The sequence below is a fragment of the Aethalodelphis obliquidens genome, unplaced genomic scaffold (genome assembly GCF_003676395.1).
Source record: "Aethalodelphis obliquidens isolate GAN/ISIS:26980383/991018 unplaced genomic scaffold, ASM367639v1 scaffold9, whole genome shotgun sequence".
Lineage (NCBI taxonomy): Eukaryota > Metazoa > Chordata > Mammalia > Artiodactyla > Delphinidae > Aethalodelphis > Aethalodelphis obliquidens.
The window spans coordinates 33,452,127-33,474,060 of record NW_020837953.1 but is presented as its reverse complement, the minus strand read 5'-3'; the positions used below and the strand labels follow the sequence as shown (position 1 = coordinate 33,474,060).

Sequence of the window (21,934 nt, the reverse complement as noted above, 5' to 3'; positions counted from 1 at the left end):
ACAGGGTCACGGACTCCAGACTCTGAGACACTGCAAGAATGGCGGAATCTTTGTCATCAGAACTCACATTTATTGAGTGTTCACTGTGTGCCAGGCACAGTGCTGAGCACTTTATACGGTTTAACTCCGTGCATCCTGGGTTCTATGATCCCCCCCACTTACAGGTGGGGAGACTGAGTCTCATCAGAGTTAAGTAACCTACCTAAGGTCACACAGTTCTGAGGCTTTTGTCCTAGAATATAAGATCCCTAGAATCAGAGGGTCTTGGAGTGCGGAAATCACAGCTGGTTGATATTGGGAAGACCTTGAAGATCCTTGAGTCCAACTCCCTTGAATCCCTTTTCCTTCTCATCTTGCGATACTTCTGAGGGGAGTTTGGCCTTTGATGTGAGTGGGTGTCAGCTTAGCAGAACAGGGTGGTACTGGGGGCAGGGGTTGAGGGCAGTTGAGGGCCAGGAGTGGGAAGGGCCATCACTGATTTCCCCCTTCCAATCAGCCCTATGGGGTTCTGCACGACTGCCCCCCACTCTTCCATCTGTCTGTCCTCATCTCTTTCCACTCTTTCCTTCCCTCATCCCACTCCAGCCACACTGGCCTCCTCGCTGGTCCTCAAACACACAATTATACCCCCACCACAGTGCCCTTGCACATGCTGTTCCCTCTGCCTGGAAAGCCTTTACATTCAGTCTGCATGGCTCAACTCCCCACCTCAGTCAGGTCCCTGACACTCCAGTGAGAGGCCTTCTTGGAGCCCCAGCAATAGGCAGAGTAATGGCTCCAAAAATGCCCACATCCCAACCACTGAAACTGAATATGTCACCTCACATGGCAAGAGGGACTTTGCAGATATGATGAAGGTTAAGGACTTTGAGATGGGGAGATTACTCTGGATTACCTGGGTGGGCCTAATACATCGCAAGGGTCCTTACAAGTGGAAGAGGGAGGCAGAAGAGGACAGTCAGAGGGAGAGTTGAGACAGAAAACTGACTGGGGAACCAGAGAGATGGCAGCATGAGAAGGACTTGGCCCAGTGTTGCTGGTTGTGAAGACAGAGGAAGGGGCCCCTAACCAAGGAAAGCAGATGGCCTTTAGAAGCCGGACAAGACGAGGAAATGGATGCTCCAGTAGCCTCCAGAAAGAAACACAGCCCTGCCAGCACCTTGCTCTTAGTGAGACTCACGTAGGCCTTCTGACCCCCCGGATCTGTAAGATGATAAATGTATGTTGCTTTAAGCTACTGCATTTGTGATGATTCGTTACAGCAGCAATAGGAAACTAATACATCCTTCTTCCCCGATTTATACTTATTTAGCACAGTTATCATTGCCTGATAAATTACACTTTCACTTACGAATTGTCTTTTCCCTCCCCCAGCACCAGAATGCCAACTCCAGGAGGGCAGGGTATTTTTTTTTTTTCATTTGGTTTCGCAGTCCCAGTTAGAGTTGCCATATTTAGCAAATAAAAATACAGAACACCAAGTTAAATTGAATTTCAGATAAACAACAAATACTGTTTTAGTGTAAAGTTGTCCCAACGATTGCAGTCATTCATTGTTTATCTGAAATTCAACTAATTTGGGTGTCCTGTATTTTGTCTGGCAACTCTACTCCCAGTGCCTAAAAAAGTGCTTGAGATCATACTAGGATCTCAATAAATATCTGTTGAATGAGTGAAATAAATAAATGAATGAATAAACATTAAATTCTAGCTTAAAAATCCTTTTGGCTTCCAGAATTCCTACAGGATAAATAACAGCAAATAATGAAAGCAAACAGTTTCATGGCCCTTCCTATATACCAGGTACCGTTCTGAGTGCATTACAATTACTAACTTACTCAGTTCTTGCAGTAACCGAATGGGGTCATTAGCCCACTTTACAGATGAGGAAACTGAGGCCCACGAGTGGCAGAGCCAGGCAGTGCAGGGCCCTCGAAGACCCTGGCTCACAGAACATTCTAGCTTTATCTCCTAATTCACTTCCCTGCACATAGTGGATTCTTTCTCTCTAATAGACCATGGTGCCTCTCTGAGGGGTGTTCCCCCTTTGCTCTGACTGCAGAACTCCTGCTCATACACCAAAGCCATGTCCTAATTCCCCTTCATTGTGAGACTGTCTCTGATGCTCCCAGGAGGACTTGGTCCCTTGTCTGAATGCACTGTATGTAAGGACTTGCTGTTTTGTCCTTTACTCCCCCAGACTAGGACCTCCCTGAGGACAGAACTGAGTCATTTTCAGCTCTCTGGCCGAGGAACTTAGAACTGAGCATGGCTCTAAGGGGCTTTCCAGAAGCATTTAAGGACCAGTGAATGAATGAATGAATGAGTGGTGAATGAATGAACGAGGGAATGAACGAACATCTTTCCCACTCTGGGCCTCAGTTTTAGAGTCTATGAAAGGGGAAGAACAGTCTCTAATCCCTACCCCCTCATCTCTTGAAACAAAACACAGTTTTTGCTGATAATAAGAATAATACACATTCATTAAAGAAAAATTGGAAAATAATAAAATTATGCAGAAGAAAATTAAAACCACCCATAATCCTGCCACCCAGAACAATTGTTAATATTTTGTTTTTCGGCCTTCTGGTATTCTTACTATATGTATAGATTTTTTTTCTTCTCTCCCTCCCCCCTCCCTCTGTCTTTCCTTCTTTTCTTTTCTAAGAGTGGGAACCTGTAGTCCATGTTTTGAACCTGCTTTTGAAACTCACCAACATACAGTGTGCATTTCCCCTTGATCTTAATCCTCTCCCTGACGGCAGGCAACAAAACTACACTGATCGGGCATGGTGGGGGTAAGTGTGTGGAGAGACCCCCCAGTTCCAGCTGGACCACCGTGGTATTCCCTCGTGGTGAGTCCTTTGAGGTGTTTCTAGATCTCAGTTATGCAGACACTGCTAGAACACCCCAGTGTGGACGTCTTAGCCTCGTCCCTGGTTCCTCCCTTGGAACGTGTTCCAGGGTGGGGACCCCCGTGTGGACACTCTTGGGCTCTCGACCCCACCTGCCTGCTTCTCCCCAGTCCCGCTCCTACCATTCGCCTTGGCTTTCTGGGCTTGGCAGGAAACTGTGGGAGTTATTTGACCTCCTCGGAAGAAAAACCCCCTCTACATCCAAGGCCTCACTGGTTCCATCCAGGCTGAAGATACCCATTTATTTAGCCATTTGTCCGCTTTATAGTCTAAGGCTCATGATTTCCATCTCAGACACTCGGTTCTAACTGAAACAGCCTCAGACATCTCTGAGGGTGCTCACGACCTCAGGCCTGCATAGACATCATGTGTTAATAATTCAATGACTGAACTTACCTCATACCAGGCCCTGTGCATCTCTGTGCGTCCCCACAATCACCCTTGGAAGTAGGGATGACTATCTCCCATCTTACAGATGAGAACACTGAGGGTCTGAGAACGAAGTGGCTTGGCCGAGCTCACAGAGCAGGGAAACAGGGCATCTGGGATTCACCCTAGGTTGGCCTGACTCAGTGTAAAGCTGACTCTTCTGTCCTCCAGGGGCTGCACCTGTGTAGACCCCTGATTCTACGCTGAAGAGCTGTGAGCCTTGTAATCTGGGGGTGCAAAGACCTAGCCCGCCTGCCCCTGCTGCCTGCTACCTGACGGGGCAGAGTCCCAGCATCACTGGGAAGTAAGGAGAGAGCTTTGGCCTACAAGCTGGGTGGGCCAGATTCTGTCCGCTGTCCTGATGCTGTGTGTGCCCTCACCCTCTCCATCTGTAAGATGGGAGAGTAGGGACTCAGATGACAGCCTCCTGGGCATGCGGCTTCTCTGAGCACAGCCGTGGTGATACTCACCGCTGAGTCAAAGGAAGAGAGAACTCTTGTCAGACGGGCCACGTCATCAGAGGCAGCCAAGCCTGGTTCTTGCGGGGTTGGAGTGGGCAAGTCTCAGTCCTAGACCTGACAGCCCCAGATGGAGCCTACTCACCACACACACCCCCAGCCCCGGCAGATGGGAGGCTATTTTTTAACCAACCCCACAGGAAGAAGAGGCCAGAAATGAGTTCAGGGGGTTAACCCAGGTCCCTGGGGACCCCTCCTATTTGCATCCTCTTTCCCCCACCAGCCAGGGAGCTGAGTGGACTTCACCTGGAGCTCCCTGGAGCCTTCCAGAGCTCCCAGCAGATCAGACTGTTGGAGCTGGAAGGTCCCCGTGTGATAGGCAGGGAAACCGAAGCCCAGAGATGTTGGACTAGGCCTGCTTTCCTCACCGCCCCCTCTGCTGTGTGCTTCCACCTCCCCTGCCTCCACCTTCCTGGGGTGACCCAGGGCAAGCAAGACCCTCCTGTCTTGGCCTCAGTTTTCCCACTTGTCAGATCATGAGTCCCCTCTGGGCAACTCTGAAGCGTCTCCCAGCTGGAGAACCTCCTTCTGCGCTGGGGCCTCCACTCTGTCCCATCAGTCCTGGGTTTCCCGGGAGGCTCGAGAAGTGTCAGCCCTGTGGACAGGGGCCAGGGGCAGGTGTCTGGGGGCCCCCCAGGAGAGGAGGAAATTCCTGGCCGGAGAAGCGGGGACCAGCCTGGGTAGGGGCAAAGCCGCTTCCCTTGCGGCCTCCCTCAGACCACACCACCAGGTGTGCCTGGTCCCCACAGACAGGGGTTCCTGAAAAGTCGGGTGTCTGTCACAGTGGGTGCAGCCGCTGATGTGTGTTTGCCTCTGTGAGTGTTCACACGTACGTGGTGGGGGTGGGAGGAACATGGGGGCCAGTGGGCACACGGGCCTGGGGGGACCAGACTTTGGTTGCTGAACAGGGGCAGCTTGTGTCAGGCCCTACCACAACCACAGGTCCCCCCCAGAACCCCTTGGCTGGGGCTGGTCTAACCTGAAGGTGGAATGCACGTGGGGGAGGGGAGCATGCAGGGCCGGCGTATGGGGGGGAGGGGCACATGTGACGAGGGGGTATATGTGGGGGAGGTTTGCATGTGGGGGAGGGGATCATGTGGGGGAGCGGGGCACGCTGGGCCCAGCGCCCTGGTGCTGTCGGGGCCTCCAGGAGCTGGGACCCCAGTGAAGGTCTGAGGGGAGCTGACTCTGACTTGCCTCCTTTTTACTGTCTGTTTAAAACAACACTGTTAATAAATAACATTAATTGAGGGTCTCACATAACACACCCCTGGCCCCGTGATACAAGTAGAATGAGCACAATGAAAAAACTTGTACAAATACAGAAAAACACCTAAAAAATGTTGACGCCTGAAATCTTAGAGCCAGAGTGAATACCATGTGTCTTTGAGGAGGAAGGTGTCTCTAGAGCCTCTTGATATAAATCATCTTAATTCTCATACCCTGAGCATTTCACTGGGGCCGGGGGCGGAGCTAAGCACTTGAAATACTGTCTTAGTTAATTGTCTGAACTGTTGTTCTCTCCCTTGTACAGATGAGGAAACTGAGGGAAAGGGAGCTTAAATATGACCCTCGGGGAGTAAGTGGTGGAGCTAAGATTCGAACCCAGGTCTGGCTAATTTGCAAGTGCAGATCCTCCCGGGGTCCAGGACTCGGCTCCCCTGGGAAAACTGTGTTCACTCATTCATTCCTCCAGCGGTATTTTCTGAGCACTCTGAGGAGTCAGATCTAGCTCAGCACTGGGGACTTGGCCTTGAACAAGACAGACAGGCCCTAGTCGGGGCCCCCAAATGGTCACAGACTGAGCCCCAACCCTGACCACAGCTTGACCCCCTACGAGCTGTAGTCCCGCCTCCCCCAGTCAGCAGGGGCCTTTACGAGCTTTTCATGGGCCACAATGTGTTCAAAAGCCAAGACTCACCAGTCCACTGTCTGCTCGGGCAGGGAGGCCCCCAGGAGCCCACTTACCGCCCCAGGCCCACCACTCTGGGCCAAGCCTCCTTGGGGCAGGGGGCTGCGTGCTGGCCTGGGGCCTGCCCGGGCAGGGGGCAGAGAAGCCCAGCTCCCCTCTTGCCTTGGCCGAAGGGCAAGCCTCCACTCAGAGCATGGGGCCACCCCGGAGTCTGAGCTGGTGTGCACCCCCCTGCAGCCCCTTTTTAGCCAAAGATAAAGGTATTAAGAATGTCGAGAGGCAACCGCAGAGCATTAAACGCGAGTGTGGGGACCTTCTGAGCTTGGAGCCCTGCAGCACCCCATGGGTTACAGCTCACGAAGCTGGCCTGCCTGAGGGAGGGACCCAGCTCAGATGGGAGGGTCAGTCACCCAACTTCCACCCCAGCAACAAAGCCCCTGACATGCAGGGGTGCAGGGGGAGTGTGGGGGTGTGTGCCCAGCACGTATACTTAGGAGCTGCCTTTTGTGCACCAGGCTGTGCCCATGGGGGACACTGTGGCAGTGGTGAGCAGAGCCTGGGATTGAACCCCAGCTCCACCACCTACAAACTTTGGGAACTTAGGCAAGTGACTTCACTTCTCCGGGCCTCACTTTCCTCCTCTGCAAAATGGGGACACAAGTACCAACTGGTTGGGTTTGTCCGAGTTAGTAGTGATTATATCAAGTGCTGAGCCCAGTACTGGCACGAGTCAATTTCAGAGGTGACCCAGGGCAGAGGAATATACCCCCCGGTAAGCAGGGGGGTCCATGAATAGGGCCAGAGGCATGTCTTGTGTGCCCCTCGCTCCACATGGAGGATCCAAGAGGGGAATTCCAGAGGACTGCTGCAGGATGCCCAGGCAGTAGGCTTGGGGCGTGGGGCTGGATCACACAGAACCTACACTAGGTGGGAGGGACCCCTGGGAAAACTGGGCATCCCAGGGAGAGGAGCCCAGAGGGAGAGGCCCCCACCAAAGTGCTCAAAGTGCTGTTATGAGAGGGATAGCAGGGGACCCTCCCTGCCAAATGAGAAAGGATCCCTTTGCTTGGGCCATGCGTGGCCTGGGCCAGCTGTGGGATTTGGGCTTGGCTCCTTGGAGTGCTTTATGAGCTCAACTTTGGCTCAAATTACGCCCCCCACCCCACCCCTCCCCGCTCCCACTGCTCCATGCCTCAGTTTCCCCAACTGTGCACCGAGGAAGGAGAGGACCACCCTACATCAAGTGCTTTCTAAGTAGACTGTGCACTGTGTTTTACAAACCTCCCTCTCTTGGTCTTCAAATGGTTACTGGCCCATTTCTCAGAGGAGGAAACTGAAGCCCAGAAATGGCAATGACTCACCCAGCAAGAAAGCAGCAGAGCTGATCCTGACCGGCCAGGCTCGTGGAAGTGCCGCCAGCCCTTCCCAGGAAGGAGGCCAGTGGAAGCCAAGGGATGTTCCTTTATCCGGGAAAACCTCAGTTAACTCAGAGCTAATGTGCTGCGGTGAGGTGCACAGGCTCCGGATGCAGGTTTGAACCTCAGGTGGGTGATCCTGGGCAGGTGGTTTAACCTCTCTGGGCTTCAGTTTTCTCATGGATAAAACAGGCTTAATAATAGCACTCATTTTGTAGGGTTGTGAGGATCGAGTGAGCAAAGATGTGTAAGGAACTTAGTTTCTGGCATACAGTAAGAGCCATGTAAGTGTTGACTGCCAATGTGACTATTTAAGAGTTGAATTGTCATAATTTATATTTTCTACATAATTATGCACTTATTAATTCCAATTTTGTACTTTTCCTTTTGCATTTAGGATCCAGCAAATTTCCCTTTCAAGTTTCATACAATTTCTGCTCCCACAGGCCTGCAGCTATGGTGGATTTAATAGCTTTCCCTAGAGCAGCTTTTCCCAAAGTGGGCTCTCAACACACCAGCTCCTTCAAGAAGCCAGTGTTCGTTAGCATATCAAAGGCTCTGAAAAGTCCTGCAGTAAAACCCTCTGTGGAACACTGCTTGATATCGTCATTCCTGATCTTATCTGGCCACGGAGCCCCCTTTATTTCTCTTTTTTAAATTAATTTTTATTGGAGTATAGCTACTTTACAATGTTGTGTTAGTTTCTGCTGTGCAGCAAAGTGAATCAGTTATACATATACATATATCCACTCTTTTTTAGATTCCCTTCCCATTTAGGTCACACCACAGAGCACTGAGTAGAGTTCTCTGTGCTATACAGTAGGTTCTCATTAGTTATCCATTTTTTAGTTTGTTTGTTTGTTTTGGGGGGGAGTACACGGGCCTCTCACTGTTGTGGCCTCTCCCATTGAGGAGCACAGGCTCCAGATGCGCAGGCTCAGCGGCCATGGCTCACGGGCCCAGCCGCTCTGCGGCATGTGGGATCTTCCCGGACCGGGGTACGAACCCATGTCCCCTGCATCGGCAGGTGGACTCTCAACCACTGCGCCACCAGGGAAGCCCTAGTTATCCATTTTATATATAGTAGTGTGTATATGTCAATCCCAATCTCCCAATTCATTCCACCCTCCCTTCCCCCCTTGGTAACCTTAAGCTTGTTTTCTACATCTGTGACTCTATTTCTGCTTTGTAAATAAGTTCATCTGTTCCATTTTTCTAGATTCCACATATAAGCAATATTATATGATATTTGTCTCTCCCTTTCTGACTACTTCATTCTGTATGACAATCTCTAGGTCTATCCGTGTCGCTGCAAATGGCATTATTTCATTCCTTTTTATGAGCCCCCTTTATTTCTGCTCAACACCTGATAACATCTGCTGAACACACGTTGGGAGATGCCCCACTCATTTCCTGGTTTCTAGGAAATGGCAGAGCTGTGAGCGGCGCCCCTCACAGAGACGAGTGGTTCCACCTCTACAGAAATCATCTCCAGTAACTTGCTTCCATTGCTCAGCTGGTTCCCTGCGTTCTCATCATCACTGTCTGATTCAGTCCCCACAGCATCCTGGCGAGGTCAGTAGCGTCAATATCCCCATCTCACAGGTGAGGAAACTGAGGTCACGAGGTTAAGTGGCCACACAGCCAGTAAGTGGCAGATATGGGAGGCAAACCCACAACTTCTGATTCTAAACCCCACATTCTTTCTTCTGTACGTTGATAAGAAAAATAAAAACAGATCTCATTCTGCCAGGATCAATCTTCCCTGGTGATATGCTTTTAAAAATCTAAAGCCTTTTTTTCCCCTATAGCACGGAATATATTACAAACTTAAATCTTCAGCAGCTTTTTTCTGCTTACGAAAGCAATCCGTGATGGTTGGGTATAAAACTTTTCGAACATTTTGAGTTGGAAAATGAAAAGCTCCGTAACCTCACCTCAAGAGATAACCTGGGTTAAACAGTTGGGCATACACTCTTCTAGATCTGCATGGTCCAACATGTGCTATTTAAATTAAAATAATTAAAATAAAATAATATTAAAAATTCAGTCTCTCAGTCACACTCTTTGTGGACCTGGGTGGGCACATTTCAAGTACTCAGTATTCACACGCAGTGAATGGCTACAGTATCGGGCAGTAGAGACAGAACATTTTCATCATCACAGAAAGTTCTATTGGACAGCATTGCTCCAGACTCTCCCAAGACATATCCCGACATATATGCATAACAATTGTTAGTATTTTTGGTGAAGTTCCTGGATATGTCATAAGTCTCCGTATGGCCTCACCCATAAAGGGAAGAGACCCTCTAGAGGCAAAAACCAGACACAGGGAAAAACAGTCTAGGCAGAAATACACTGAGTGTTAGTGGTTTTCTCTGGGTATTGAGATTACAGAGTTTATTTTTAAATTTCCTAGGTCCTTCAGGTGATCTACAACCTAAAATGCCGGTGGGGTGGGGATGTCGGGTGGAGTTATGTTTTCTCTAATGTTCTTGCTGGTTCTAAAAGCTTCAAGGTATGCTCTTGCCCAAGGCTTCATTTATTATCATTGTTTTTAAAATTGTGGACTTGTGAAGAATGGAGGCCTGCACAAGGCAAAGGAATGAAACACCCAAAAAGGAGAGGCAGACAGAGGTTCATTTTCAGGCCAGGGGCCCCTCCAGCCTAGGGCTGCTTTAGGCAGGGCTGGCTTCACGGGCCTGCAGGCCAAGCAGTCACACAGGCTCCCTTGCTTAGAAGAGTCCCACGCTTGGTTTCACTCTCTGCAGTTGCCATCTTGAAATTCCTAATGATTTTTGACCAAGCGGCTCTGCATTTTCCTTCTGCACTGTGCCCTGCAAATTGTGTCGCCGGCACTAGTCCCGGGTTCTCCCGGGGATGGGTCTCGTTTTGGCTGCTCTGACTTGTCCTCGTCAGACCACAGACGATCCCATCCATGGCGCACTCTGTGTGTCTGAGAAAAAGTTTGCTTTCGTTGCTGAGGTGTGTGTCTAGAGAGTGATAAAAATAGGGCTCGCAGGCAGGTGCGGGCAGGCCCCTGTGGTCTGTGTTCACACACTTACGTGCACTCAAGGCGCACATCTACACTGGCCTGTTTCAGAGAGCGGCCTGGTTCGTCACAGGATGCTCTGCCCCACATCACTGCCCAGCTTGGATCCTGCCTGGACCCCCACTGCCTTGAAGGCCATGCTGAACCTCTAGGCCTGGCTCAACTGCCTTCCAGTCTCTTCTCCCTCAACGTCGCCACAGGACCCACAGGCCCTCCCATTTCTAAGCAATCCTCTCTACGTGGTCCTTCTTCCATACCTTTGTCCATGCTATTAATTCTGCTTGGACTCCCCAGTGTTCCTTCCTTCCCAGATCTACCTGTCTCAGATTCTACCTTTTCTGGGAAGCCTTCTGGAATTATTTGAGAAGGGCCTGAAGGTACTCTAATTGCATAGAAGAAAATATGAATCACCTTGCCTGGAGGAATCAGGGAGGGCTCCAAGGAGGTGGTGAGCCTGGGCCTTTAAGAAGAGATGTCTGCCAGGTAGAAAAAGGAGAGTTTTGTCAGGCTGGCTTTGATATCAGACAGATTCTGACATGAATTTGGGCTTCACCGGTTCCTAGCCACATGACATTGGGTGAGTTACTTCCCTTTGCTGAGCCTCAGTTTCCTCATCTGTAAAATGGGGATAATATTGATAACACCTACTACATGGATTAGAGATTAACTGATTAACTGAAATTAGAACCACCACAGTGCCTGGCACACAGCAAGTCATCAACAAACATGATTCCCCTCTCCCTTCCTCAGTGTCTTCCTTCTGTAAAATGTTAGTGTCCATCGCCCATTGCTCTGGGTCTGTCTGTTTATTCATCTCTGCAATGGAGGTAGTGGTGCCCAGCACACGGAGCTGTGATGAGGGTTCTATGGGGTGATGGGAAGTTACAGAAGTCCCAGGAGCCTGAGATTCTACATCGATAGGAAGGGTAGAAGCCGAAGGGGTGCTGGCCTTTCTCACTGGGGCATTTTCCTGAGGCAAACTTTCCGCACCTCACGAGGCTGTCAGCTCCAGGAGGTCAGGCACCTGTGTCTGTTTTGTCTGCTCCTGAATCCTCAGTGCCCAGGACATGGCATGCAGGGGATGCTCAATAAATGTCCACTGAGTGATCAGCAGCACCAGTGGGCCCACATCACACCCCAAGTCCTGGGCACTGGGAATGGGAGAATCCAGGAAAACCAGCCCTTTCCAGGGAAAACTGTCTTCAGATTGGGACCACAACACAGGCCACAAGCATTTCCCAAGCACCTGCTGTAGGCATGGCTCTGCCCAGCCCAGGGCAGACCCTTGCTCCACAGACAGATAGGGAGAGCTAGGGAGCGCCGGGGAGGAAGATGACTGACACAGCGATTTGGGAAGAGGAAGAGAGACGAGGGGCGGCCGGTGGGGCCCTGGCTGGGCAGGAGCAGGCCGACCCCTTGCTGCAGCCCCGGCTGATGGGAGGCCCAGCTCACCTGCTCCTGGGAGTGTGGGGCTGCCTCTTCCTCTTCCTTGTTTTGAAAAAAAAGTTTCCCCTAAATTTACAAGTAATACATGTTCAGCGTTTAGTAGTTTGGAAAACCTACAAAAATCACCAAGAGAATTAGAAATAAAGGTTCCCCGCCATCACTGCATCACGTAGCACTAACTACAACATTTTCGTGTTGTCCTTCCAGTCTTTTTCCTAAGGTGGCCTTGTTCCCAGAGGCGGCTTCCTCTGCCTGCCCCGAAAGGGATATGCCTGCGGTACAGGGGAGAGCCAGGCTCAATGCCGTGAGCCCCTCCCACCCCTAACATGGGGCTCCAACCATGCTGGCCCTGATGCCTCTTCCTAAGATATGAGGGAGCCCAGAGCTGTGGGTGAGACCTCAGCAGGGCTTCCTCCATGGGGGTAACGGGGGGGCAGAACTAGGGTTCGGTGAGGGAGGACGGAATGGAAGTCCTCAAGGTGGGGGCACTTTCGGGGCCATGCCGTGTTGGCCTTTAGCCACTGGGCCCCCCGGGCGAGTTGAGCCTGGGGCAGGGGCATGACCAAAATGGACCTCCCTTCTCCTCCCCATGCCCTTTCTTTTCAGCCCCTTTCATTTGAGTACCCCAAGTTTTCCTTCCCTTAACACCTTCTACTTGCTGTATACCCAGCCGCTGTTCTCTTAACAAAGGTGAGCAGATCAGTGAACTCACGGGCACTGGACCCTGCGTTCTAAAAAAAGCCCAGCCAGCAATGCTTCACCCCAGAGGGGCCGAGTGCCGCGGTGGAATTTAAGTCCACCAGTGTCCGCTTTCAGTGTCACACAATGAAGGATGTTCTGGGGGGCTGACTTCGGTCACCCCTGCGAATCATAAGTTATGGCATCCGCCCTTTCCGCCCACACGTAAGTCTGAACCTTTTGCCAAAAACACTTTTCCCAGACGCGAAAGAAAACCCCAAAGAGGAACCTAACCCTTCACACGGCTGCACCAATTGGATGTGAGAGCTCAGGCACCCACCAGCAAGCGTTTCAAAGAACGAGCCAGACGGCAAAGGGGAAGTGAGGGGAGAAGCTGGAACCCTCCCTGGAGGTCAGTGTTGGTCCATCTATTCATTGGTCCTTTCACCCTCTGTCTCCTCCCTCCTCTTAGCAAGAAGCGCTGAGCCTGACCTGCTCCCGGGAGCACCCCACCCAACAGGAGGGGGTGGGGGGAGTGAGGGCGGGGGCAGGGCTCTCCCGAGGCCTGGAGGGGAGAACGGGGGAACCCGGGAAGGCTCCCCAGAGGGGGTGGCCTTTAGGCTGGGTCTTTTTTTTTTTAAAAACATCTTTATTGGAGTATAATTGCTTTACAATGGTGTGTTAGTTTCTGCTTTATAACAAAGTGAATCAGTTGTACATATACATATGTTCCCATATCTCTTCCCTCTTGCGTCTCCCTCCCTCCCACCCTCCCTATCCCACCCCTCTAGGTGGTCACAAAGCACCGAGCTGATCTCCCTGTGCTATGCGCCTGCTTCCCACTAGCTATTTTGCATTTGGTAGTGTATGTATGTCCATGCCACTCTCTCACTTTGTCCCAGCTTAACCATTCCCCCTCCCCGTATCCTCAAGCCCATTCTCTAGTAGGTCTGCGTCTTTATTCCTGTCTTGCCCCTAGGTTCTTCATGACCATTTTTTGGTTTGTTTTTTAGATTCCATATATATGTGTTAGCATACGGTATTTGTTTTTCTCTTTCTGACTTACTTCACTCTGTATGACAGACTCTAGGTCCATCCACCTCACTACAAATAACTCAATTTCGTTTCTTTTTATGGCTGAGTAATATTCCATTGTATATATGTTAGGCTGGGTCTTGAGAGGAGAGAGGCAGGTTTCTCACCTTCCCCATCCTGTTCAGAGTCAGACTCTTTTGCCCAGGAGGAGCGGGACCATGAAATAGTCATAATTTCCGTAATTATGGAGGTCTTGCCTCTGCACCAAGCCCTATATTAAGCACGTAATATACATGATCTCATTAACCCACCCAACACATCCTGAGATGGCTACCGTTTGTTCTCCCGATTGTACAGATGAGAAAACTGAGTTCAGAGAGGCGAGGCACTTTGTCCGAGGCCACAGAGTGAGGAAATGACGGGCCTGGCTGCAGCCTGGGCTTGTAACTAACTGCATTTCATGTGGTCTCTTCCCCAGAGGACACCCTCTTATCCATCCCCATCTCTGGGAGCCATTGACAAGGGGCCTGACAGTCCCGCTACAGTCTCCCCCATGCTTACCTCTCTCCAGCACTGAGAACACCAGGCGGTTCATGCTGGAGATGGAGCCATGGGGTGATACGTGGGAACATCTGCCAGGTGGCAAGTGAATGAACATGGGGAGGCGGCGGGGCCGAGGGGCTCAAAGAGGTGGCCGTGCTGAGTGAGCACTTGCTATAGACCAGTGCCGTGCACAGGGCTTCAGGGCAGGGTCACATTCTCCCCTGCAACCACCCTAGTCCCATCTTATAGAGGAGGAAATAGACTCAAAGAGGTGAATTAACGTGTTGGCTCACCCAGCTATCTCACAGCTTAAACCTGGCTTGATTCTTAAACTGTATGCGAGCCTGGTCCCCGAGCAGCTGAGAAAAGTTGGTGCTCCTGCTACGGAATTCGACTTCACACAAGACCACACATCTCTTTGGACCTCAGCTTCCCCATCTATAAACCGAGGCGGAGGCCCTCTGCCTGCCAGCTCCAGCGTTCTCCTGGATTCACGCACTGCTCCTGCTTCTTGTGGAGTCTCCAGGCGTGACAAGTCTCGCTCCCAGCCCAGCTGTGTCCCTCCAGGAAGCGCTGTTTCAAGGCAGGTGATGGAGGGCTCATGTTCCAAATCCACTGAGGGATAAAGCCCTCCCTTCCTACCTCCCTCCGTCCCCTTCCAGCACGTAAGGGAGGCTACTGGGCACCAAGGCGGGAGTAACTGGCTGATCCCCCAGGCTGGCCTGGGCCCGGAAGCTCCCAGGAGGCCAGGGCTCCCTGGTGGCCACAGGTAGTCCCGGGGAAGACCCCTGGCAGAGGGGTGTTTGAGCTCAGTCTTGAAGATTGGGTGAGACTCCTCAGCTGCCAGCTGGGTACCCCCCGGCTTGGTGGATTTGAGGAAGGGTCTGCAGATGAGGCATCCCCAGGAGACGGAAGTAGGAGCTGGTGTTGCGGCCGCCCCACCGAAGCCTGAGCCCAGAGCACAGGTTCCCTGCCTTTGGAGGAGTCTGGACTGGCTCAGAGGCGAGGCTGGGGTCAGGGGGTGCTTCTGCCTCCCTTCCCTAGGAGGCTTCTCGAAGGTCAGGTTTGCAGGCCCTGTTGCTCAGGGGCATCTAACTCCTGGCCGCCCTCCGGTAGCCGAGCGGGCCTCAGCTTTGATGCAACCCCCTCAAGACTGAGGCGTCAATGGGCTCTCTATGTGACCAGTGGGGCCGCTGGGGGCCGCCGGCCGCCGTCGTGGGCGCGGGTGAGGCCTGGACACACAGTCCCACTGTGTGGGGCCGGCTCATGCCCGCCCAGACCCTGTGGCCAGTGGGGGACTCCCAGGAATGCCCTTCCTGCCTGGGGGGGCACTGTGGACTGGCAGGGTGGTCTGGGGAGATGGGCGTGTGCAGGGCGGCCTCAGGAGCCGCCGTCAAAGGGCACCGGCAGAGGTGGTGCCAGGCAAGCGCCAGAGTGGCCGTGGGTGGCTGGCGGTCAGCACCTTCATCTCCCAGGGTCACGGGGTGGGGGGGAGGCGGCCAAGGGCGCTCTACCCAGGGTGACCAACCATCCTGGGGTGCCCGGGACTCGGGAGAGTCCCCTGTTGTTTAGCCACTGCCCAGAGCTGAGCACAGGACACGGTGAGTGACCTCTCTGGTCGCGGCAGCTCTCCTGCCATCCAGTGACCTCTGAGTCAGACCTTCCTGGCTAGACCTGCCCAGGGCCGTTCTGTGAGGCCTGCCTCAGACCTGAGGGGCCATTTCCCACTCCTTCCAGGTGTCTTCAGCTGTGCAGCTGCCCACTGCTGCTCAGAGAACTCTGGCCAGACAGGCCCGTCCTGGTCCCCTTCCAGCACCTCACCACACATGGTACCCGCAGCCATCCCAGGAGGTGCCCACAGTCATCTCATCCTTTCCTGCCTCTGCATCTTTGCCCACCCAGGCCATTGCCTCTGCCTGGGACATCCTTTCCCCGCCTGTCACCCCCTCACCCTGCAAGGCCCCGCTCCAGGAGGACTGTCCTCCCCCAGGCTGACCAGTGCCCCCTCTCTGATCCCCCAGCCCCCTGTTCTTTGTGCCTTATAAATTTATCACACCCCAGTGCAATTTTCAGTTTACCCGTCTCTTTCCACACCAGATTGTGACTTCAAGGGTGGAGAGCCTGACCTAGTCACCCTTGTACCTGAGCTCCCAGCACAAGGCCAGGCTCCTGATAATTTAAAAAAAGGAAGGCATTTATTGAGCACTTACTCTATGCCAGGCACCCTGCTCATTTAATTCTCTCCAGAGCCCATGAACTTGGTGTAATCATCATTCCCATTTTACAGATGGGGAAACAGACGCACAGAGTGGTGAAGTGGCTCGCCCCGGGCTATAAAGTTAGCGAAGGGCAGAGCCAGGACTTGAGCCTGGAGAGTCTGATTCCAGAGTCCAGCTTGAATCTCAGTATCTACTCCTTGATAAGCTTTTGTGGAATTACTGAATAAAGGAAAACCTTTGTCTCCCTGAGTCTCCCAATTCCTGCATGTGGCAGTTTAGATCCATTTCCTCCAGTTCCCTCCCTGGAGGGGTGCCCACCCTCAGTGTCCTGGGGAGAGTACTTTTGTCCATGGGGGTGCAGTTTGAGGGTGCTGTGAGAGGGACCTGCTGCAAGGGGGACGCCCCCAAGGGGTTCAGAGAAGGGCCTCGTGGAGCTGGCCCTCCATGGGTTGTGGACGGGCCCTTGGGCAGCATCAAGGCCATTGCCCACATTTGTCAGGTGGGGAAACTGAGGTCCAGAGACCGGAAGGGACTCGCCCATAGTCACACAGTGTACCATTAGGCCTCAGCTTCCGCATTTGTCAAAGAGAATATTCATACCCCTTCTCCTACCTGGGAGAGTCCCGGAGAAGAGATGGGAGAAGGTGGTGAATTGCTCAGGGCACAGGGCACCCCCGGAGCCCCCTTTGGCCTCTCAGTGCCTGGCATTCTGCCATCAGCCTGCAGCTCTGTGGGGTAGGCACCGCCCTCTTCATGTCTCCTCCTCACCCTCTACTTCGTGTGGAGATCAAATGCCTCTTCACGCTCTCCGCAGACCTCTCTGTCACAGGGAACCGAGAGCAGTTCCGGAATCGGGAACCCAGCCTGAAAAGCTCTCGAGGGGCAGTGATGTTGTGAGACCTGCTGGCTCCACTGCCTCCGGCTGAGGAGCTGGGACCGCAGGCCTGCATTCAGGGGGGTCCGTGAACTCAGGCGGGAAACACGTGACAGCTCTCCTTTCACTGACCTCTAACTAAAATGTAGCATCTTTTGCCACAGTGATCTTGTCACCCATGGAAATCACAGATATCCTCCAGTCTCATCAGGGCTGTCACGATTCTCTTGAAATACCATGTATGCCCGTTCCTGCTGAATTATGACCATTACTACCTCCACTGAGAGGCCCATGGTCACGGAGTCACAGACTTGCTTTTTTATAGTTGGATAACTGTATTTCCATAGATTTGGGGTTTTTTCATAGCTCTTTGTATTTTGTTTTATGCATTTAAAAATTCGATTCTGCGGAGTCTGTAGGCTTCCTGAGACTCCAGAAAGGTCTGTGGTTCAGGGCAGGTTAAGGGCCCTGCATGGGACAGCATGTAGCCGAGCACTGCGGACCCAGAGGCTGGATCGCTTTGGGGACAGAATTGGCATCTGCAGCCCTTTGAGCCTCCGGAGACAGAATCCCCCGAAGTGAGCAGAATGTGGGGGACAGAACTGGGCAGGAGAGAGGGGACCAGACAATGGGACAGAACACGGAGCTGCAGGGAAAGCCTCAGACCCCAGACCCTGAGGCCTCCCCCGGACCCTGTCTTACAAGACACATCTGCATCCCTGCCCACCAGGCATCAGGCCGCTCTGTGCACACAGCCGGCCCAGAGCCACCAGCTCTCCTTTTCCTCTCCCTCTGTGCCACCGTTTACCATCTCTCGGGCCCCATGGCATCAGGAGCCCATCCTAGGTGGGTGGCCCTTTAGTCCTGTCTCCCAAGTTTCCTTTGTTTTAAACTCGACATTTCTCCATCTTGCTCACGGAGGGAGAAATACAGATTACAAAGACCCAGCAAATGGTTTTTATAAACTCTTATTTTCTTGCCACAGAACTGCCTTTAATTAGCTCCGAGGACTACAAAGGGAACAGCGTTATAATAGGAGCCGCTTGAAGGAAGGAGCCCATGGCGCTCGGCTCCCAGACCTCGGGCTGCTGCTGGTCACCAGCCACAGGCAGGTCTGACGGGAGCGCCCCCGCCTCTCCCCACTCAGCCCCCACATGCGGCCACACAGCCTGCCTCAGCTTCTCTCCAGGGAGGAGGAATATGTCCTGCTCTCAGACAAGCCCTCGCAGAAACCTCTGGACAATAGGCACCCACATGTGCCTCAGTCCCTGCCCAGAGCTGGCTGCCCAAGGACTGGCTCAGAGTCACGTGTTAGCCCACAGCAGGACAGGCAGATGGGCAGAAGGGCAGATGGACAGTCAGACCGACTTCTGTGTCTCAGCTGATCACCTCAGCTGAGAAAAGGCAACGCCAGACCCCCAGACCCTGGAGTTCCGGATGCCACTCAGTCCTTCTATCCTGGAGGAGGACTCATCCCCGTGTATAACCCAGAGACACTGCCCTCATACACAGTCCGTTCCCAGCCTCAGGCAATTAGAATGTCACAGCCAGAGGGGCCTCCATTTGGGGCACAGAGAGGTTAAGTAACTTGTCTAAGGCCGCTCAGCAAGGCCACTGAGCTGGGACTCAGACTCAGGGCCTCTTGACCTCCAGTCTCAGGGGCCACAGCCCCCCTCTGGGCTCCTGCTAGCGGGGAGGAAGGCAGCAGGGGGGCCAGACAGAGGCAGGAACAGTCTCCCCCCGAGTTCTAGCCTCAATCAGAGGTTTCAAGCGGGGGATCCCGGGACCCTATCCTTTCTGAGGCACGTAACTTCAACCTCCGGGTTCCTCTAGGCCACGAATAGAGGCAGAAGCCACCCAGAAACACTTATGTCTACCCGGGACCAAGTCCACAAGACTTCCCGAGGCCTGCTCCCTCAACTCCGATCCAGTTTCAAGGCCACACAGAGCTGCACGAGTTCCAACAAAAGCCTGTAGCCCCTTCTCCCTCTGCTTCCCTTACCCCAGGGATCACTCAGAAAATGCAATGCAGGAGAAGTCCTCGGGAAGGTCTCTAGATCCCAAGGCGTAGACTTGCCCCCTGCCTGCTCCACGGCTCTGCTCAGAAGCTGGCTGGGCTCTGGGGGATCGGAGTATCTGAGTGTCTGCCTGAGCACAGGTAGAGGGTCTGAGCTCTCTGGATGGCCCAGGGGCTGGGGCAGCTGGGCTCAGGAGCCCTGATGGTGAGGCGGGAAGCCTCGGGTCACAGGGACACCCCCGTGTCCGCTCCACCCCACGACCCTCCGAGGTCTGGCCTCTGAGGTCTTGAGGTCTTGTGGTATCCATGGCGCCCACCACGAACAGTCCCCACCAGCTGAGGATGAAAGTCCACAAGGGTGCTCCGCTGCAGGAGACCACGGAGGCCACCAAGCCCTCTTCCCACCTCAGGCTTTCAGAAGCCAGCGGATTTAGGTAGTCAGCCCGGGCACTTGAAAGCAGCCTGGGCTGGCGGTGGAGGGTCGCGGTCCGGGGACTGGCCACAGCTCCCCACCCGAAAGGGGGATCATTACTCACCGCGGATGAAGGTCGGCGAGTAGGTCGGGAAGGAATCGAAGATGCTGTTGGATGCCATGCCCCGCTCTGAGGAAGGCGAGGTTTCAGCCCTTCAGGGGGTTGGGTTGGGATTGACTTGGTTGGCTGTCGTTTTATTTTTTCCTAGCTACTTTTGAAAATAAAGCGGGGGGGTGCTCCTGCTTTTTGTTTGTTTTTTTTGTTTTGTCCCTTTATTCCCCCTACTGCTATGAAAAAGAAAAAAGCAAAGAACGCGAGAGTGTGTGTGTGAGCGAGAGAGAAAAAAAATCCCCAAGGAAAGTAAGTTTCTGTTTGTACCCAAGAATTTGGATTCCAGGTCCCACAGGAATGTCTCGCCACAAATTTTCAACAGAAGCGTATGCAGAGTGTATCATTAGATGACGGGAAGGGGCCTTTGGCAGCCAGGGCACGAGTCGCAGGGCAGTGAGAGCAGAGCCAGCCCAGCATCAAGCGCCACGGGAATGAATGAATGAGGCTCGCCCCCGGCACAGCTCAGCTCAGTGGGTGTGAGGGCGGCCCGGGGGTGGGAGAACGGGGAGCCAACCAGCTCCGGCGCAGGGCCTTGAAGGCGGCTGAGGGCCTGGCCTTGTGGTTCTGTGGTTGAGGGACCAGGCCTTCACGGTGTCAACCCGACCTCAGCTCACAGGATGCAAGAAGTCAGCTCGCGGCCTTGGCCCATTGGCTGGGCGGCGGTCACCTGGGCCGTGATGTCACAGCCTCTTAGAAGATCTTGTGGCTGCCTCTCTTTCTTTTTAGAAAAAAAAAAAAGAAGAAGAAGAAGAAGAAAGAAAGAGAAAGAGAGAACAAAAAGGGATGGCTTTTATTTGTGGAGCTAGCCTCAGCACGCGGCCCAGAAGCAGAACTGGAAGCGGCTGGAGAGGGAGTGGCGTTGGGGGGGGGCGGTTTGGATCCTGTGGGAGATCCCTTTTTAATTAAGGCCAGTGTTGGCCCGGGCAGCCGGGAGCCCTGCAGGCCCTGCATTGGGTACCGGGAGCCCGGATCCCCTCCAGGCCCCCCCACCCTGGGCTGCGTGTGACTCTCACGCTGTCATCGTCCACCACTGCAGCTGGGGAGAGGCGTCCACATGTGTGGCTGGGTAGCACTTGAGGGCGATTTTAGGGGAGTTGGGATTAAGTACAAAGGGAAACACATGAAGGGATGCCAGCGGCGCTCACGCCGAGGCCTGTCTGCCTTCAGAAAGGCCCTCCTAGGGAAAGCTGGTGGCATGGCCTTGCCGAGGGGCCCTGTGCAGAGCTCGGGTTCTGAGGCCTGCGCCAGTCGTTCAAGGCTCTTTGCTCATCTTGCCTACATGTGCATCTCCGTAGCGTTCTCTGTTCCAGCCTAACGTGCCTGGGCTTTCCTGCTTCTGGGTCTTTCCTCTTGCTCTCCCACTCCCCGCTCCCCCAACGCTCGGCTCCCAGTGCCCTTTGTCAGCCCCTGTTTGAATGCTTCCATTCCCAGGGAGACTCCAAAGTAGGAAAGACATGGAGGATGATTCAACGCCACACTTCCGTGTTCCCAGAAACCAGGTCAGGCGTTGTGGGGGAGGGTGGCGGTTTCACCATTTCCCTCGTAAGTTCTACTCTCCCATTTCATGGGCCAGACCACTGAGGCCCAGAATACTGAAGTCAGCTTGTGCAAGGCCACACAGTATTCGGAGTGGAATTAGAATGTCAGCCGCTGGCTCAGCAGCCTGGGCCTCAGCATTGACACCACAGTGCTCTGCAGCATCCTCTAAGCTAAATCCCAAGGTTTCCAAGAGTCCTCTGCAGACGGGGCACCACCACCTGGCCCCTCCCAGGAAGCCCAAGCTTGGGGCCAGACCCCGGCACCAGCCTCGGACTCACGCTCTTCTCTGTAAGCTAACGCGGAGCAGAAGGGGCATCCGGGGGAGGAGGGGCTCATCCAAGGTCCCAGGGAGACTTGCTTCTGCCCCCAGCCTCACTGGGTCACCCGGGAGCAGGATGCCCTAGGAAATTTGTTGTCTGTGCCTCATCTAGATCCTCATGAAGGCTCAGTCTCCTCTTCCTGACTGGCAAGTTGGTGGAGGCAGGGGATGGGGGTGGAGGTTCTCATTTGTCCAGAGAGGAAGCAGGTTTACAATGAAAGCCACAGGGCTCTGGAGTCAGATTCAAGTTCCAGTCCAGCTCTGCTGGATCCCAGCTGCAAGACTATGGGCCAAGTCACTTGCCATCTCTGGGCCTCAGTTTCCTTTCCTGTAGAATGGGGACGACACATTTCTCAAAGAGACAGGCAACTGGGTGAGGGCACCATGAAGGTTGGTTTCCTTGTCTGAGGCTCGGTGATGTAATTTGGGCTCTGTTATG

General features: G+C 53.4%; 1 protein-coding gene across 1 annotated transcript in view; it reads right to left on the bottom strand.

Moving 5' to 3' along the window:
* RUNX3 (RUNX family transcription factor 3) overlaps positions 1 to 19,765 on the bottom strand; it is a 62,577-nt gene extending 42,812 nt beyond the window's left edge. Inside the window, exon 1 of the mRNA XM_027109670.1 lies at positions 19,590 to 19,765. Coding sequence (XP_026965471.1) covers positions 19,590 to 19,647 — 58 coding nt within the window. The 5' untranslated portion in view covers positions 19,648 to 19,765. The remainder of the gene's footprint in view (positions 1 to 19,589) is intronic.
* Between the last annotated feature and the right edge of the window lie 2,169 nt (positions 19,766 to 21,934).